This window comes from Lissotriton vulgaris, chromosome 8 (genome assembly GCF_964263255.1).
Source record: "Lissotriton vulgaris chromosome 8, aLisVul1.2, whole genome shotgun sequence".
In the NCBI taxonomy this organism is placed as follows: domain Eukaryota; kingdom Metazoa; phylum Chordata; class Amphibia; order Caudata; family Salamandridae; genus Lissotriton; species Lissotriton vulgaris.
The window spans coordinates 288,932,576-288,953,428 of NC_141696.1; the positions used below are offsets into that span (position 1 = coordinate 288,932,576).

At 41.1% G+C, this 20,853-nt stretch overlaps 1 protein-coding gene across 1 annotated transcript in view; it reads left to right on the plus strand.

The window, feature by feature from the left end:
• The window catches only part of LIPI (lipase I), a 213,368-nt gene that overhangs the window by 102,530 nt on the left and 89,985 nt on the right, over positions 1-20,853 (plus strand). The window contains exon 5 of the mRNA XM_086934060.1: positions 33-122. Within this exon, the coding sequence (XP_086790186.1) occupies positions 33-122 (90 nt within the window). The remainder of the gene's footprint in view (positions 1-32; positions 123-20,853) is intronic.

Below are 20,853 nucleotides of genomic sequence, written 5' to 3' on the forward strand. Positions count from 1 at the left end.
TACTGCAAGTGATAATATATTGTACCTTTCAGGTCTAGGTTATCGGGAAAATCTGGGACACATTGATTTTTATCCGAATGGAGGAACTGATCAACCTGGCTGTCCGCAGACTATTTTCTCAGGTAAGATATGAAACAGATATTCCAATTATACGTTAGGTCATAATCGGTAATTGCAGGTGCCAAATACATTGATTCATGTGTTGAAAGGTTTGTAATGCTTAAAAGACCCTCGTGGGTAGCTGTATCTTGGGATGACCACTGTACTCTGTGAAGATGCACATTTCATCTCTGTTTTTATTAAAACGTGTTATATTGAATAATTTCTTTAGTATAGGCTAGGCTATAGAAAAATGACCACTCAGCTCAACAGTGGACGACAAAGTGCTAATGCTGCCCCAACCATATAACAGCATACTGCCAAGGTCTTTAGCTGGATCAAACCTTTACATTCACATTAAACAACAAGGGCCATTGCTGCACTAGGGATTTAGCAGATCTATACTAAGCATAGACAACCAAGCTCTGAAAAATAACTATACATAACGAATCAAATGAAATGCTGTACTAAAGGGTGCCAAGACTACAAATGTTTTAAGATGTTATACTAATGGTAGAAGTCACTATACAAATGCTCATAACATAGCATAAAATAACACGACATGACATGACATGACATGATATGACATAACATAACATCACATAACATAACATGTCTAGTCTGTTAAATGATGAGCGTGCTTACTGAGGGTATTTCTCCAACAAGCATGCAGGTTACTATAACTTTGGACCTCACAATCCCAGTGTCTTAAAAAAACAGACATTATTTTACTCAGTTGCAAATAATTCATGTAGTACTTCTTGGGCCGCTTACTGATTATTAGTGGCATAAGTAAACTAATGTTGCTCTCTTTACACATTGAAAAGATGCATTTAGAGAGGAACCACATTTGGTTGCTGCAATCCTTTTAATAAACAATGTTCATTGTTTAAAATTATTGTGCTCTTTTTGTTTCCACTTTAACAAATTATCCTATGATATTAAAATGTGGATTATACTTAGAGGGTTGGATTGGGGAATCAAAAGCAGCCCTTCCAAATATGCTAAAACCAGCCCACACCAGCCCTGCTCCCTTTTTCTCCTTAGACAATCTGTATCTTTCCACCCATCTATACTCTCTCCTCCTTTTCTGATCACTTTTTCTCTACCTCCCTCTCCGGCTCCCTCTCTCTCTCTTTCTTTTGAAGCCTCCCCCCTGCCTGCTGCAAATAACCTCGGGGAGCTGGGGAAAGTGACAGAGGTTCCAGGAGTGACTTTGGGCTTTCAAAACTAGCCTCAAAGGGCACTAACCCCCTGGGGAAATGCCAGGTGGAAACAAATCTGTCCAGCCCAAGAAACTACAAGGAACATACATTCAAGTAGTTCACATTGAAATATTCTGGGGCAGATTTACAAGCCCCTTGCGCCACTTTTGCGTCACTTTCCCCATGTTAAAAATGACGCAAAAGTGGCGCAAGGGGCTTGTAAATCTGCCCCTCTATTAGCTGTGCACTGGGTGTCCAATTCACAAAGGTTTTTTTGCACCACATCCACTTCCATGCCCAAAAAAAGCGTTTGTAATAGTATATTAATTCACAGGGTCTAGGTTGTTGGAAATGTCCCCTTGCAGAAGGCACGTCTGAATGCAAAACATCTGTCAGTATGACTGAATTGCAACTTGTAAATTTGAGGTCCGAAGTTGGATTGGGGACATTGCAGGAAGAGTGATAATGGGAAAATGCAATTGACAATCAATTTTTCAGTTAGTTTCTCATTGTGGAAATGCTCATCAACGTGAGAGGGAAGAGTAAGTCTCTTTGCAGGGTGGAAGAGAGAGGGAACCAAGGTTTTCTCCACCAGAAAAGTATTTTCACTTTTTGCTATTCAGGCAGAATTTTCCACCTGGTAGATGTCTTATATTCGCAGCCAGGGCTTCATGAAACTGTCCTCATGTATTGCTTTAGATTGTTTGCAAATTATTTGCCAATGCTAATTAAGTTTATAAAAGCAAATTACAAGGGTTTTTTTGGGGATCAAAGCATGGATACCCTCACAAGTCCTAACATCCATATTTATCCAATACAAAAGGTGCAAAAGGGCTTGAGGCACAAACCCCTGTCCCTCCAATAATTGGGGAGCAGTCGTCACCCAACCGGCTTTATAAACGCAACAACAAACAAAGTTAGCCCAGCACACTTTCAAAGTCAAGTAAAATGTAAACAGTTTTCAAGATGCAAACGTATTTCAATGAAGAGTCGATGTTCTATGGTTGTATTACATTTCAGCCTTTATTTTTCTTTTTTAAAACGTTTTGCAACTGCCAACGCGTTTCGTCCATACATGGACTTCTTCAGGGCTCGCAGAATGTATTTGTAGCGCTGTCATATGATTATTGCCAACGTATTATGACCAGTTAGTTTTTACGGACAGTTAACCCCTCGAAAATAAGGTCTTTTTCACTCCAGGTAATATTCCATGTTGAATTTGTATCAATTTAAAACGTGGTTCGGGCAGCACGATCGTCCACGGGCAAAGGCAGCGCATAAGACCATAATGCCCGTGGACAATCGTGCTGCCCGAACCACGTTTTACATTGATACAAATTCAACATGGAATATTACCTGGAATGAAATACCCCTTATTTTCGAGGTTTTAATTGTCCGTAAAAACTAACTGGTCATAAAATTGTTTGAAGGAATCTTTTCCTGTGAGACGTCAACAAAATTTGTCCTCAACTAAACACAACAAGCATTGACAATTCCAATAGTTCTTGCTTTAAAGGAATGTTACATCGAAATGTGAGCAATACAAGTAAATACCCTGGGAATGTTATGTTATGGTATGTTATGGACTGCCCTCCTACCATCTGTTCTGCTGCCAGAGTAGAAAAATATATTATTTAGTTATCTAAGACACTTTAATTGCACTACAATGTCATGTGCGTGCCCCTGGAAGTTCAACCTCATGTAGCTGGATAAATACACAAAATGATCAGAGCTGTGTAGAGGGCAAGCACTTTTTTTATGGAAGTACACAACTTCTATCCAATCAAAACATGTTCACCTGTGGGTAAAGCCAAAGGCCCTCTCTAGTGACACTCACAATATTGTCTGGCAACAGCTACCTTGTCATGCTAGACCATAAAAATGGCAGAAAGACAATATTTTCTTTACTTTGTTTTTGCCTTTTCAAGCTGAATTAGGCTCTTTCTTGCCTTGTTAAAATTGCAATTGGACCATGTGGTGTCTGTCTCTTGCCGGGGCAGGCCATTGTGCTTCTTTTCCAACAGAAGAAAAATAAGCAACTCCTAGGTTATGAATGTTTGCTTCAAGCTGGGTATGGTCTCCCTGGAAGACATGCAGAGATGACATGGCATTGGTCACTGTAGTAAGAAGGACACAGGAGGTCAGATACATCCTTTATTCATAAAGCATGCTCCTCACAGAATACCTGTTAACAGCCATCTTAGTTAAAACAATCTCAAAATTCCATTACAACAACAGAGCGAGAGGAGTCACTCACACATACATGAATGTGAAAAGAGACAATGGGGGGAAAAGAGGAACAAAGTCACTAATAAGTGAACACGATATCCAGTTGCAAGACAACGAGCAAATTACGTTACTCCAGATAGTTTAATGGTGCAGTCCTCGGAAGGTTTGAGTAAAAATCTTCCAGCATGTTTCATTACTGTTTCTCACCTTGCATTGCGCATGCTTGGACAGCAATCATAAATATGACTGATTGCCCCTCTCTACATTATCCACTCTTTTGCACATTGCTACATGTGTAAGGCAGGCTCCTGCTATAGCTCCTGTCTCAGTATAGTTCCTAGCGGTAGGTGGTGGAAGAGCAGAATAGGTGCCGCCTATTGGGGCCAGTGCATGGCAGTGCATACTGGGGGAACATTTGAAGCAGTGTGCCATGCATTACCTGGTCCTTTCTGTTGGGGGTGGTTTAACACAGGCAGAATTACTCAATGACTGGAATGTTTGAATTACTGTCAACCACTATTAATAGCTCTCGTCTGCATCCAAGTAAATCATTATTTTCTCACTGTGTCTTTACGGAAGAGGATCAGACATAGCCAAGTGAGTCTTGGCCTTCCTCAGAATGTCCTGCTTCTGCTCTGCACAGGAACATAAGGAATCTACTCTTTTTTATTCCTAATGCACCTCATCGGTGTAGTTGGATTGCCTTCTGTTACACAGGGAGCAATAGTACCCACTTCAGAGCATACCCACCATACTTATGGCTAGTCACTGAGAAGATACATAGACATGAAATCCCTTTTCATGGTTGCCTTCCAAATGTACAACAGTGATGTTTTTCTGACATTTATAACACCCTTTGGACTTCTACGCTTTCAAAAGGAAACAGTTTTTAAGGAAACTCTTGTGGTTTTTGGGCCTTCCTTAGAAACAAGGTACCAAGACCAGGCACTCCCACTCTTCTTTTCAAGACAAGACTATGCTTCTAAGGTAAGACTATTTGTTGGATCGAGTAGAAGAGAAGCTTTAATACTTATAAGACTTATGACAGATTCACATTCTAATCCATATATCCAGGAGTTGATCCTCACCAACTGTTTTCCCTCAGACTCTGGATCTACAATGTCAGTGAAGGAAGAGGGCCATATTTAAAGGGGAACAAGCATGTGTGTCCAAAAGGGCAGTGCTATTGATTCCTACTGCAGAATGAGGAAAGGAGGTGACTTCACCTTCCTAATCTCAAGAAATGTATGTTCTTTATTATTAGCTGGCCAGGCCATAAGATTACTTTACAATACACTATAACCATGATCTGTCATGGAGGCTCCTGGCATCCACTGAAGATACCAGTTTGCACATGCTGGTATTTCTTGCCATCAATATCTCACTTTCCATTAGATGTTTAAACAGCATCCTTGGCTTAGGTTGTTGTGCTACTTCATAGTTCTTGGTGAAATGTTGCATCTTTTTCTGGATGGCTAGCTAATCCATGTTTTTTATTTGTATAAAGTGAACCTCATTTTCTAGTGTGCTTTGGGGATTCAGAAGGCCTATCATGGCTTACCAACGGATAGGTGTCCCATCTGTCGACCTCTCAGGAATTCATCAGGAATTTCCAAGGGCTTTGTTGCAGATGGGCCTGTGTTCGATGTTCGTATCTCCAAAATGTGTTAGCAAGCTCCTGAGGTATCATAAACTTCCTGGCATTGACCTAGAAATTTGAGATTGTTTTGCCACTCTTCTCAACTTGTGTAGGCCCATGAGGAAGACTGCCGCTAATATTTCTGCTGTGCTAGATCCAATTTCTCTGATAAAATTACTTCCTGGATTGCAAGTTCCTGATCTCAGTTACCATGAAGGCTCTTGACTTATGGCCTATTTTTCTTTTGGTTGGATCTCCTGCATCCTCCTATTACTTGAATTGGTCCCCTTATTCTATTGTCAAGCACAACCAACAATTCATTTTTTCTTGTCATGTTTTCCCCTCTTTAGTAGGTGAGAAGGTCCTAGTCTAGACAGACAAACAAGTGGGCAAGAGTTAGAAAATCCTGCAGGTGGCTATTCACTCAATATGCAGCTTGTGAATCAAAACATTCTCCATGTTCTATTTGGCATGCTGGTCTTCTGGTCCTTAAAGCCTTCATCCTAGGTTGTCACTGTGGCCATTGACCTCATAAGAAAATACACTGCTTTTGCATGGTATGTCCATCCTGTTTGATTCGAAGACTGGATGTACCCTTATTTCTGTAGCACACAAAGATCATACTTTCGTTTCCCTTCCAAACTTATATACTATTATTGTAAGTCCATCTTTAGTAAGGCTTCCCATAATGGTGTTGAATCTGAGCCTCCATGGTTTCAAATATGTGTGCAGCAGTCTAGAGGGGCTTTCACTCCCAACAATAGGCTAATTTACCACTGGTGTTCCTCGAACAGGTTAAAGATCTGTCTTTTGAGGCTTTTCACTGAAACAGTTCCTCAAAAACACGTTCATTCGGCTTGGATGTCAAAATAAACTTTATATCTCTTCTGTTGATATTTTTATATGAATCCAATAGTGGCTCAGCCTCTGCAGAGTTTAGAATACCATCATCCCTTGGGTTGCTCTTCTTATGCTTCTCCCCACCCTCCAACTCCCCACCCACATGATGCTCTGGGAGGTGTGCTGTTGCTTTCTCTATGTGCTATACTTTTTCTTCTTGACGTTAATGACATTAGATAACAGTCAGTGAGATGGGCCTGCTCCTCGAACATGAATCATACTTGTATTACTTCCAGGACTGGTTGAGCCCCTGTCTGAGTCCTCTTGTACAGCAAGAGGTGGTTTCATCATTTTAGGCGAAACAGGACATGCTCTTTCCATTTTTTTTCCCAGATCCCTACTCTCTGAAGGTATCTGGTTTGCGTTCCATTGATACTGCAAAATCACTCTCATTATTAGTTTTTGCCTTGCTACTCATTTCAAAGATATTAATGTTCTCTTTGCCACTCAATATCCTTTTTAAGAGAGAGGTAAATCTCGATTGGCAACTCTCAGGTGTTAGTTTACGATTTCTAAGGCCTACAGGGCGGTAAAATCAGAGTCTTTGGTAGCTGCTCTAACACTAGTATGGCGCTACCCGATTTTGCAAAATGGAGTATCATTTTGCAGTATTTGCAATACAGGTATCTGAATAACTCCACTTGCCCCCCACACAAAAACACATGTTTTTCATCACTACAAGCTCAGGATATGGGTATCCCATTTCTGTTATTGATCTCTTCAGCCCTGACTACAAAGACAAGGTGACTGGGCTTTGGCAGTATCCCCACACCAAATTCCGACTATACTGAGTTGTCCCCACAGAATCAGGAATAACTGCAGGGACCCAGAAATGTCAGGTCTTTTACTGATATTTTTACCCCATTCCAGGGAGGAAAACACGACATTTTCCACCTTGTCTGCGCAAGCAAGAGAAAGTCTCAGTGGGAGCTCCACGAGGGACGGGGGACCATTTGGTTGATTCGGAGTCTGAGAGTTCAGGACAGGCGTCCGTCTGTCTGGATGGATCATAGACTGCTAACCTGTGTTGCTTCAGGGATTGGGTGGGCGGGTCAGGCAGCATCAAAGTGACGTATGGTGTCTCCAGGCCTGGATATTTCAGGTCAGGAGGTGAGGACCAGCTAATTCTTGACCATGAATCACTTGTAATTGTTGGCGGCGGAATTCCACCCATAGCTATGGCTCTGTGTGAAATTGCTCCACCAGTAAGCAGGGTCTAAGCGTTCTATGTTCAAGGAGAAAAAAAACACATGCTGTAACAGGTCACATGTCTGTGTCCTTTGTAATTGGCACTATGGCCGTACTTTAGTTCTGATTTGATATTTCCTCAAGTAGCAAACACTGTGAATAGGGAGGGTGGGTGAAAACGTAATGAGCCACTTAATACTGTAAACTTCACCCTCCTTTTCTGGTTGTTTGTTGTTACAGTCCTATTATCTTGCCCACCTTCCTGTGGTCAGGTCTTTGAATTGTCGGTAGTTTTGAACGGGTTGTGTTTATAGACAAAAAAGGGGGAAGAGATTAGTACATACATTTTTCTTTTTTTAAAAGCAGACGCTTTTGAGTTTTCTTTTTCTTGTGGTAGAAATGTCTGTGACTAGGAATAGATTCCCCTAAATATGTTATAGATTGTATCCAGGAAAAATGACCTCGGAGTAATGAAGGCTTTAAGATTGCTTGAGTTTACTTCATAACACCCTTAAAACTTTACACACCATTGGAAAGACAGGATAGTTTGTGTTCAAAAAGAGTTACCTTCTTTTATGCTTCTAGTTAAAGAATCCATTCAAATCTGATCGCATAGCAAAGCGCATAGTGTTAAAGGTAAAGTGGGTGTTGCTGCTGCAACTTCAGATAAGTAAGTAGCTGTTTCAAAATGTCATCGGCGGAACTTGAACTTCAGGTTTTTCTTGTGAACGTCAAAAAGAAATAAAAAGTCATGCAGCAACAAGCTCTGTGTGATGGGATTGACATTTATAGCCAGTGAGGTAGAGTTAATGCTGTCAGCTGTACCCCTGGTGCTTATAAGGCAAGCAAAGAAATGCCATAAAGGGACCTGCAGAGCTGCTTAAAGCTGTCAGACTACCGAAAAACATAAACAATTACTCTCTCTCCCACACCACTTCATCCCTACACACCACTAAGTGCTGCATGCCATAACGCGAAAAGCACACCCGGGTGGTCATCATGCACAACATGGAAACAAGTCCCACACAGGATCGAAAAACAAACAAAACACCTTCCAACCACAGATCCTACACAGCATAGCTTGCTGCTCGTGTAGGCAAGAGCTTTTGTGCACCACATAGTGGTAGTAATTGCTGTATAAATGTTACATTACAGTGCATTGCAGAACAAAGACAGGCCCTTCAGACACTGTAGCAGAAGTTGTACTTCTACAATCTCACTGCCACATGTTTGCCAGGTGGAAGACACTGTTAGCTGTTAGTGTCATGTAAGCGGAAATATATCTAAAGTAAAATACGAACAGGATTGACAATAAACAATATTTGCTATCAGAAGTGGCTAGTGTCAAGAAATTTGGAAACTGGGTTTGCAACATGTTTATGGAGCTGTGTTTCATCAGTCCTAGTTTCATCCTTGAAAGTCTGGAATAAATGCATCACTTAATATATAGAATACCTACATGAGAGGTGGGGAAGATACACTTTTTTCTCCAGATTAAGCGAGTCTACAGATGTGAGATGCCTATGATGGATGTGTCCGAAGCATTTTCTTGTGAAATGAATTTTAGACGCTGTATTTTAAAGAATCAAGTAACTTAATTTTCTGATGTCAGGATAGTCATGACGAATGATCATATAAACATACCTGTGAAGTCAGTTTACTTTTTATATGTCACTCTATATGTGGTATAATACTCATGTGTCGCACTTACGCTTACACTCACTTCTACACCACACACAGACTCATTGACACCCTGCGATTCAACACCTCAAATTATTTATTTCTTGTATCATGGACAAAACAATGTAAGACTGCCTCAATCTTATCTTAACACACTATGATCAATGTAAGGAATTCACATGTTAGCCTTTTCGACTAGTGCTGCTGTTATTTTGGGCCATCTTTGCTGTCATTCCTAGTCTGAGCAATGGAGACTGCTATCCAGCCTCCAAGTCAATGTGCTCTGACCCCTAAGAATGGTGTTACATTGTCTAGGATGTATGACGTTACAACGCATGCTTTTACAATGCATGACTTTACAACGCGGTTTTTACAACGCATGCCTTTACAACGCATAGTGCTTTGGGGCGCTGGATAGTGAATAGTTTAATTTACTATTCCAACTCCAGTCCCCGTGGATAGTAGGGAAGGTGTTGGATAGTACATTAAACCTATTCCCTATCCTAGAGCGCCCCCCAGCGCAATGCGTTGTAATGGTTTGCGTTGTAAAAGTTGCGTCGTAATGGTAGTGCGTTGTAAAAGTTTCGTTGTAAAGGTTGTTTACCCATTGTCTAACCCCTAGTATCATATTTAAATTTTAAGAAAAACCATCAGGAATGCAACAGTAACATCAACATTACATATCACATATGGGCTACAATATGCATTTAGATCACCCATGTGTATGACTAAAATTATAAATCTTAGGGCTGAGACTGCAGCTCAGAATAACTACTATGGGAAAGGGCACACCAGGCCACATCAAAGGAAATTGTTTTGACATGCTTTAAATCTACTTTTCACATTAGCTAAGTTACCCATGAATAGTTCCTTGGAGCCAACACGGCTTTGGTCCCTAAGAAGCAAAAGTGGGACAAGACCTAATATTTAGTCTAGCATGTCCCTGTATTGACAGGACCCTACAGCCCTTCCCATTGTATAGGCTATAGTAGGTTTTCCTATTGTGAAATGATGCTTAAGAATAAAAGTAGTAGTTTAATAAGTCAGTCTTGGAAAATGCTACAGAAATCAGCTGCACACCGTTCTACTATTTAGCAGAAATCTAAACCAGGGATGAATAAAGATTTTAATTGAAATATACTGCAAAGTGATTTTATAAAAAATATTTTAACTCCGTCTTGAATGGCTGAAACTAATTTCAGGTCTACAGAGCTCTCTCCTCCAGTGGCAATAATTATCACCCGGATTAGGTACTTTAAACATTGTGATTGGAGTCAAAGGCTCTAGGCCTGCTGAAAGTAGGATGGAAGCAATAGTTACTGATTACTGACTTCGGATTTTGGAAGAGGGAGTGAAAAACGACAGCACATGGCCCTGACAAAGAATTGCCTGGAACCTCCCAGAGTACTGTTTATATGAAATATTGCTATAGTGTCAGGGATACCTTGAAGCTGCTTCACTCTCAGCCAAGATGCCTGTGTTACCAGTGGGGAGAGACTGGAAGAAGAATCAACTCGGGATGGTTTTTATGTATGCATATAAGTATTATTTCTAAAGTGCAAATGTAGAGAAAAGGCAGCTGAGTGCTGTACAGGCTCAAAGACAAGCATAAAGTCAATAAGCGGTAGGAGAGATAACTGGTTCTCGGACTGTTAATGCATTGTGATGTAGTATTCTTTAAAGAGGAGCATCTTAAACTCTTTCTTAAATTGGAGCACCTTTGGAAGTGATGATAGATTCAGGGGTGTTATTCCAGATCCTCAAGGCACAGAATACTGTTGCCTTGTTTTTTCCTTCTTTTTTAACTTATTAGTCTGCATTCATAGACTGGTTTTGGGTATGCTGAGAACCACCTGAGATAGTGAGTTTGTCTGCATGATAAGCAGGGGTGTTGGTCTTGATGACTTTGTAAATTTTGCAGCTGGTTTTGAAGATGGTGTCAGCCAGCAAGCGAAGCCAATGGAGTTCCATCAGGATGGGGGTGATATGCTCATATTTCTTCAGGCCATGGAAGAGATGTTCTGCAGCATGTAGGATGCTCCTAAGAGGTGCCAGTGTTGAATCTGGAAGGTCATTGAGCAGGGTGTTTCCACCATCCAGTTGTGAGAGTACAAGGGTGTTAACAGGGGTTATGAAGTTGCTTTTTGCAAGAAATGGTTTCACTTTCTTTAGAAGAGAGAGCTGGGATCTGGCCATCTTTGTTTTTTTGGCAATGTGTTCCTAGAGGGTAAGGTTGGTTTCCAGGGGAATACTAGTGACTTTGCATTCAGTGAAAGTAGAAGTTCAAAGCTTTCAAGGTAAAATTAATTGAGTCAGGTTTGTAATATTCCTTATTTGTTGCTCATGCCAACAAAATAGGAATTCTGTCTTGGCTTGCTTGAGGCTTTGGTAGGTGGTGGACATGCAGGTCTGAATGTGATGGTGGTGATTGGCAGTATGGGGTGATGCGTGAGGCACATGATTATGTCTTACCTTATGGAACAAGGCCTCTGGCCTAAGGCCATGTCAGGCCCATGTAGGCAAAGCTTCTGTCTGTGTCCGCACATTTCTGATAATGCCTGGGTGATAGGCATCCTGAAGAGTTGATTGAAGTAGAGAACAAGCAAGAACTTATATCACTTCCTATGCAGGAAGAGGTAGACGAATGGAGTGATGTCACTTCCTGGTAAGGTGGGTGTTGGAAAATTAAGACCTCTAGCCTGGCTTCTTCTGTTAAAGATGTTTTTAGCAGGACATCTGTGATCTCACTTCCTGTATAGCTGTTGGAGGGCAAATTAAGTGCTATTTTCTGGCTTCTTTTTTTAAAGATGCATTTGGTGGGAAATCAGTTATGTCACTCCCTCTGCAGATGAATGATGAGAAATGAAGTAATGTCACTTCCTGGGGTGTTGGATGATGAGAAATTAAATCAACTTGACCACTTCTTATTTTAAAGATGGTTTTGACTGGAAAATCCAGATGTCACTACTTTTGCCGATGGATGATAGCAAAATAGGGATGTCACTTCCTGTGGAGATTGATGGTGGAACATATGTGGGTGTTTCAGTATTTCAACCATATGGTCCCTGGGTAGGCACTAAGAAATCTGAACACAGGCACAGGGGTTTTTATCATTTTAGAAGGGTCCAGATAAGGATATCTGGCATTGACTTGTAGTAATGCATGAGTATCTACTACAGATGACAGCAGGCTGGGAAATGAAAATTCTGTTAGTATTGGATTATAGGTCGTTACCAATCATTAGTTAGAGTGCCTTATGAAACTGGCTTCCAATCAAGAGTCATTTATCCTACATTTCTTTAAAAAGTGGCATACATACCACTAATGATATCATTAGTGGTATGTATGCCACATTTCCAAGAAATATAGTATTATATATAAGCAGTTGTGATTAATGGTGATACTAAGGCCTATGGGTGACTGAAAATAGAGTGAAGGATTAGTTATCTAAAATGTCAATGAGAAGTCAGTAGTGGTAAAATCATTCCTGGTATTCACAGCAACCCAGTATACATATACTTATACATCTCAGAGTGGCTGTAGTTATAGTTAGTGTTTCCAGAGACAGGAATTCCTCTGATTTTTTAATCATTTTGCGCCATTTGATGAATCTCCACATAACGTTGCAGACATATTCCACTTTCTACATTGGACAAATATGTAAGGTCTTGTGGAGATTCACCAAGGGTGTGCAAAGAAAAAAGGGGAATGGTCCCAAAATGTATTTGGGCACTATGCCTTTACCATAGACTCTGTATTCATGCAAAAATGACTGGACGGGTTTGAATGAAATTTGGCAGGATTGTACGTTATGGTACCCTATTCCACTGTACAACACTCCACTCTACACCACTCTTGTCTATGTTATTCCTACTGTACCTCACGCCACTCTATGCCACTCCCCTCTATGCTACTCTACTGTACGCCACTCCACTCTATGCTATTCCACTCTATGCTATTCCACTCTATGCCACTCCACGCTACCCCACTCCAGTGTACACTATTCCACTCTATGCCACTGTATGCTAATCAACTGTATGCCACTGCACTCTGCTCTATTCCTCCATATGCCACTACGCTGTACCTCGCTCAACTCTACACCACTCCACACCACACCACTCCACTCTACATCACTCCACTCTATGTCACCCCACTCTTTGCTATTTCACTGTAAGCCAGTTCATTCTACCACACTCCACTCTATGGCACTGTACTGTATATCACTCCATTATATTCTATTCCACTGTTTGCTGCTCCACTGTACAATACTCCAGTCTACGCCACTACACTCTATGCTATTCCATTGTATGCCACTACACTCTACAACACACCCCTCTACACCACTCTACAGTACTCTATTCCACTGTATGTAACTATAGTCTACCCCAATTCCTTTCCCCCAGCTCCACTCTACAAAACTCCACTGTACTCCACTCTGCACTACTCCAGTCTATGCTATTCCTCTGAATGCCACTACACTGTACATCAGACCATGCTTCACCACTCCCTTCTATGCTACTCCACAGTATACCACTCCACTCTACATAATTCCACTCTATGCCACTCAACTTTATGTTACTCCGCTCTACCACACTCCAGGGTACTCTATTCCAATGTACTCTACTCCACTATATACTACTCAACTGTACGCCACTTCACTCTATGCTATTCCATTGTATGCTCTAACACTGTACCTTACTCCACTCTATCATCATCTGAGAGGCATCAAAGGGGAGATTCTCGAGTGTCTGGGCCTTGCAAAGGATTCCGTCTGTCTCTGTAGTTAATGGCCTGGGCAATGATTGGCATCAATGGCACCCTGGGGGCGAGGAATCTTGGGGCGCGCTCCAGGGCAAACCGCTGGGACAGGGCCTATGCCAGAACCCAGGACATAATCCCATTCTCCAGAAACCTCTCAGTGTTGGCTTTGGCCCCTTCGTGAGAATCCTATGAATCATAGATTGCTTCGCCTTGATCTGTTCTCAGCGTCCTCGGTTCATGACTCAAAGTGCTTGGTGGCAAGAGGTATCTGGAGAAGAAGGATTTAAGCACCTTGACATCATCCTCCAGCGGGGACACCCGGACTTAGCTTCAGTGACCCAGTTGGCTATATTACAGAGAGCAAAGCAAAGCAAGGTAACATCTATGCCCTCTTCTCCTATCCGGTTCTCTACCCCTGCCCATGATGCTTTAATAGCTTGCAGAATTGCTGCCATATCTGAATGTCCTCTGGTTTTTGCATCAAAGTGGGGCCTGTTGCAGATGTCGTAAATGTATCCATATTGGTTTGGGCCATGGGGCCCTTGTCCTTAGCCATTAAGTCCTGTGGGAATCACTTGTGCATTGGTGACACTGGAAAAAGGAGAGGAGGGTGACCTGGCTGAGCAGAGCGTGCTTGCCCCGACTGCTGGCTCCCAGGGAGGGGCCAGCACTAGCAGCCAGGTGAGCCCCTACAATAGAACTGAGCCTGTGGTGAAGGCAGTGGCCACCAGGACAGAAGACGCTGGTCCACTTGCCCCCCTCAGATGCCTCCAAAAGCCAAGGAAGCAAGAAGGAGTCAGCCAGTGTGCCGGGCAAGGCGAGCATCTGGCAGTCGGAAACACAGTCTAAGGCCATCTTGTAGGCCCATTCGCTCCTGGGGCCACCGACTCCCACTCTAGCCCCAATCAGGGTGCAGCTGCCTGAAGTCACTCGTGGGGAGGATGGGTGGAAGTGAGATGCAGACTGTGAAAACAATTAGTCCCTGGGACTGCCAGCCACTGAACTGTAGTCCATGGGGGCACCCCACCACCTAGAGTAGCTGACACAAGGGCCATCAACCTCTGTCAGGCCATGCAGTCACACAATCAGTCTCCCTCTGGGCCTAGGGCACCCCCATTACCTCAACACTGGCCAGTCACCCTTGGTAGTTAGCAACTCTTTGGTGGGCTGGCACAAACAGCTGCAGGCCCAAACCCCCGGCCCAGCGCAGCAGTCCCTCCTTGCTGACAGATCTGCACTGGAGTTCCAGGGGCCCGACTCAATCGAACCTTGGGGACATCGCCAACAGGACTGAGGGTGTTCTAGAGGCCCTACCAGCGCTGTCCAAGTCTGTAGGTCCGCTTCAAGCTTGAGAATGGCACAAGATGGGTCAGAGCTGCTGGAGCTTTGTTAAGGAGAGACCAACATCTTGGCATCCCAGTCCACGTATGCGCTCCTGTGTCTTTTAAGGGTACTAATTTCTCTCTTTGAGCATAAGATTCTGCCCTCACACTGAGGAATATTCTTGCATTTTTCATGTAAGGCAAAACGTGTTAGACAGGGGGCACTACTATGGGAAACACCCTCTGCCACACAGTCTAAACCACATAGTGCCTTTACAGCACAGCCACTACATCGATTGTGTTATTACCGCACATTCTTTTTGCACACAGCTTGTTACAACGACTTGCTTTAGCGAACACGGTGTTGGACTGGTGTTGGATTTAAAGTCCAACACTTTCCCTATTGACACACCGACTGGAGTTCAAATAATAAATCATACTATTGCAAAGTCCAGCACCCCCGGGGCAAGTTAATATAATGATGTATGTTACATTTGGGGGTCTCTAGTTGGAACAGGTAGGTACTTGTGACAAATAGGGACCCTTGCCTCTATTCAGGGTAAGGGGGTACACTCCTAAAATAACCCCTGCTCAACCCCTTGGTAGCTTGACACGATCAGACAGGCTTATCACAGAGGCAGTGTGTAAAGCATTTGTGAACACATACAGTAATCCAGTGACAACACTACAGATGGACACCACACTGGTTTTACATAAAAAATAAGTATTCTTTATATAGATTTAACGGATCACTGACACAATATCGATGGAAAAAATATCGACCTACAAAAAAATCGACGTTGGAATATCGGAGACAAGAATATCGACAGCCTATCTACAACATGGTAAGTACAACAATATTGAAACCAAAATATAGATGTTAAAAATATCGCAATTAAAAATATTGTTTTTTTTAAATAAAAAAAGTGTAAAATAAAGTAAATAATAGTTATAAACCAAATAAACATAGTAAAAAATATTTAATAATGTTTAAAATTATTAAATAAAATTATAATATATACTCACTTAATAATACGTTTTAATAATTATTTTAATAACTTATAAATTATTAAAAATTATTGTAAATTACAAATACATCTACACACATAAAACAATAACATAAATAAAATGTAAATATTTATATTAGAAAAAAAAAAGAAAAATTAAATATACTTTCAATATTTTTAAAATTAATAATATACTACATTATCAAAAATAATAATAGAAATATTAAATAGCTAAATAAATAAAACTACTATTCAAAGTCCCCCAAAAAACTACAGTAATGATAACATTGGATACCGTAACACTTAAAATTACTATTCCAACTTCAGAAAATGCAACAGTAGGGAAAGCGTTGGATAGCGTAGGGGTAAAAATTACTATTCCAACTCCAGAGGGGGCAACAGTAGGGAAAGCATTGGATAGTGTAGGGGTAAAAATTAACATTCCAACTCCAGTCGGTGCTACTTTAGGGAAAGCGTTGGATAGCGTAGGGGTAAAAATTAATATTCCAACTCCAGACGGTGCTAGAACAGGGAAAGCGTTGGATAGCATAGGGGTAAAAATTAATATTCCAATTCCAGAGAGGGCAACAGCAGAGAAAGCATTGGATAGTGTAGGGGTAAAAATTATTATTCCAACTCCAGAGGGTGCTACAGTAGGGAAAGCGTTGGATAGCGTAGGGGTAAAAATTACTATTCCAACTCCAGAGGGTGCAACAGTAGGGAAAGCGTTGGATAGTGTAGGGGTAAAAATTACTATTCCAAATCCAGAGGGTGCAACAGTAGGGAAAGCGTTGGATTGCGTAGTGGTAAAAATTACTATTCCAACTCCAGAGGGTGCAACAGTAGGGAAAGCGTTGGATAGCACAGGGGTTAAAATTAATATTCCAACTCCAGAGGGTGCTACAGTAAGGAAAGTGTTGGATAGCGTAGGGGTAAAAATTAATATTCCAACTCCAGAGAGGGCAACAGTAGGGAAAGCATTGGATAGCGTAGGGGTAAAAATTACTATTCTAACTCCAGAGGCTGCAAAAGTAGGGAAAATGTTGGATAGCGTGGGGGTAAAAATTACTATTCCAGCTCCAGAGGGTGCTACAGTAGGGAAAACGCTGGATAGCGTGGGGGTAAAAATTACTATTCCAGCTCCAGAGGTTGCTACAGTAGGGAAAACATTGAATAGCATAGAATTTAAATATAACATACTTATAAATATTTTTTTTATTTAAAATAATGAATAATTTAATGTTTTAATAACTCTACATCATTTACAAATACCCATTCATAATTATTAAAAACATTATTTACAATTGAATAATTAATTAACAATAAATTAACAATAAATTACCAATAAATACCAATAAATAATAATTAATAAATATTAGTCACCAAATAATAAATATTGAACAATAACATATTTTTCATTACAAAAAAAATAATTATTTAAAATTAATTCACAGTTAAAAAATATTAAACAATAAAATATTTTTCATACCAAATAATTATTTTTATGAAACATTGATTACCTATTAAATAAAATATTTTCCAATTAATACAAATTAATTACCAATTAAGAATAGTAATTGCCAATTAACAAAATTAATTACCAATTAAAAAAATTATTGCCAATTAAAAAAATTGTTTGCCAATTAAAAACATTAATTACCAATTAAAACATTTAATTATCAATTAAAATAATTAATTGCCAATTAATAATTTATTATAAATAAAGTAATTATCCATACCAATAAATAAAAATAAATCATTAATGAATTAAAATTAAATTACTTCCCACCCAATTCCCCTATAAACCCACAACCCACTACAGAAATAAACCCAAAAATTAATTAAAATTAATTTATAATTCCTAAAAATTAATAATTAATTTTACTATATTTAAATTACTTCCCACCCTATTCCCCTATAAACCCACAACCCGCTCCGGTACTAAAACATAACATTTACTTAAAAATAACATTATTAATATATAAAAATAATACACATATAATTTAAAACAAGTAAAATACTTAACAAAAAAAATATTATACATACATAATAAAATACATAACAATAATACAAATATTGATATTCGTAACTTCGATATTACTTACATAGATATAAAAAAATCGATATTAACTACCTTAGGGTCGATATTCTGTCCAACGATATTCTTGACCTAGATATTCTGTACCTTAGATATTTCCAACTCAATATTTTTGTAGGTCGATATTTCAAACTCGATATTTTAACTGTGCACCAGATTTAACACAAGACCACAAATGACAAAAATCGACAATACTGTACTTAAAATGGCAGGTTTAGCTTAGTTCTTTTTAGATCTTAAAATGCGATGCTTTGGATCAATGTACCTTCAGATACGACACGCAGGACAACGGAAAGTGTTGCGAAGATGGTGATGCATTGAAATTTTGGTGCAAAGAAATAAAGAAGTTTTCTTCTTGCAGCGACACACTTCTTCGATGTTGTGAGACGTTTCTTGTGATGCAGTGCAATGCGTCAGCTACAGCGGCAACACCCTTGTTCAGAGATGAGAAGGCAGCGGCTGCAACGGCAACACGCTTCTTCTTTGTGAGTCACGCTTCCAGCTCCTTGTGACACGCAGTCCCACAGAAGGCCCAAAACCGCAGTAGGCACTTCCAAAGAACTCTTGGGGAGCTGGTGGTTGAAGTCTGTTGTCCCTGAGACTTCAGCAGGAGGCAAGCTCTTCTCTCAAGCCCTTGGAGATCCTTACAAGTTGATGAAGGTACACAAAGTCCCTTTCTCCTTTCTTTGGCAGTCAGGCAACCACTGCAGGCCAATCCCCCAAGCAGCACTTAAGCTTAGGGATAGTCTTTCCTCAGTTTCTTCCTCTCCTCAGCAAAGGTTTCTTCTTGTTGTCCCAAAGTGATCTAAATTCTTGGGATCAGGGTCCCATTATTTATACCCCTAAATTTTTTGTCCTCTGAGGGCAGAGGGGCCTTTGACTAATCCAAACCAGTTCTGGTCAGTCCTGGAGCACTCTGTTTACAGGACTCCTTCTTTCCTTTCACAGTGTAGGACAGAAACATCAAACACCCCACAGGAAGTGGAGCCAGCATTGTGGGGGGAAGGCACAGCCCTGGAGCACTCTGTTGACATGACTCCTTCTCTCCTTTCACAGTGCAGGGGAGAGACATCAGTCGCACCACAGGAGGTGGAGCTGGCATTGTGGAGGGATGGCTCAGCCCTATTCAGGTCCCCGGTGCAACTCTTCCCACCCATCTAGATGCAGATATCTAAATTAACCACTGGGCTGACTCATCCTGTCTCCTGGAATCCCCCAGCCCTGTCACTCAAACTCCAGAGAAGGAATACACAACCTAGCAGAGGCAGGCTTGGATAGTTAGACAAGAAAATACCTACTTTCTAAAAGTGGTATTTTCAAACACAGAATGTTAAAACCAACTTCACTAAGAGATGTATTTTATCATTCTGAGTTCAGGCATACTAAACTCGAATTTCTACCATGTTCCCTGAGTCAGTTAGGAATATAAGATGTAATAATCTAACTGCCCATTCTGGCCTATGGAGAACAGATGGCCTTGCAATAGTGAAAAACCAAAATAGCTGTAATTCACTATTAGGACATGCCACACACACCTTATACTTACAAGGCACCCTGCCCTTGAGCCTACCATAGGGGTGTCTGATATGAAGAAAAGGGAAGCTTTTGGGACTGGCAAGTAGGTGCATGTGCTCACTCAACATGGTAGTACCAGACTGCTCACAAGCTCTGCAATGGCAGACCTTAGACACACTTTTACAGGCGGCTTCTGTGGGTGGCACAACCAGTGCTGCAAGCCCACCAACTGGAAAGCTTCTGACTTTTGTATAACATCATGAGACTCTAACTGGTTTACCCCAATTTATTTATTCTCTATTACTACTGTTACCTTACTTGGTTCACTTTTAATCCTTCTGTTTGCAATAACAATTATGAGAGCAGTTTGACCTTGTTTAATAATTGTATGGCTCATTATAAATATGTCACATTGTGACTGCGCACTATGGTCCTCCGAATTGCACTGCACACCGGAATTAATAACACCGCCGTTAATGTATGCACTCTACACCCTCCTCTCTCACTTAGTGCTCGTCCTAAAATGGCCGACCCGTTCTGCCCCTTCCCCATTGGGCACCAGCACTCAGGTGATCAGAACTCCTTGGACCCTTTTTTGTTTTTACCGTCTCCCCATCCGCGACCAACCCAAAATGGCCGGCCCATACTGCTGCTTCTCCATTGGGCTCCTGCTATCATGTGACTCGCCCCAGCTTCTTTACTCCGGCTTCCTGCCGCGGACTACGAGCCGCGAAGATCCTCTCACGCTGCAAGGACCCCCATTGTGGACCTGCATTACTGACCCTCCGGTAAGCCTGTGTTATCCGATATGGGACCTATTCGAGCCCTTACGCCCGGTTTTAGCTTATCCCCTTTTGTGACCTTCCCTTTTATTTTCCCTCCCTGTAGATCCTTTGATTCAAGGCATAGCCCTCACTGGTAAGCTTATTCAACATGGTTTCCCGGTCGTTAACGGACATATCGGTCCCTCAGCACCTTGCTTAATAATTCCCTCTCTCCCACAGAGTAATTCGCTATTTCGCCCGGTACTTCACTTTTGGTAAGTTCCTCCCTCATTATCACGTTAACCTACTCGAGGTCCCTTCACCACTGCCTTAACTTATTTTCTCTTGCAGATTATAATATATCCCTGATTACCGTGCTGAATCCTTTTTCAGCCTCACCCCACTGGTAAGCCTTCTAGCGCCCACTCGCAATTCTCACCCTTGCA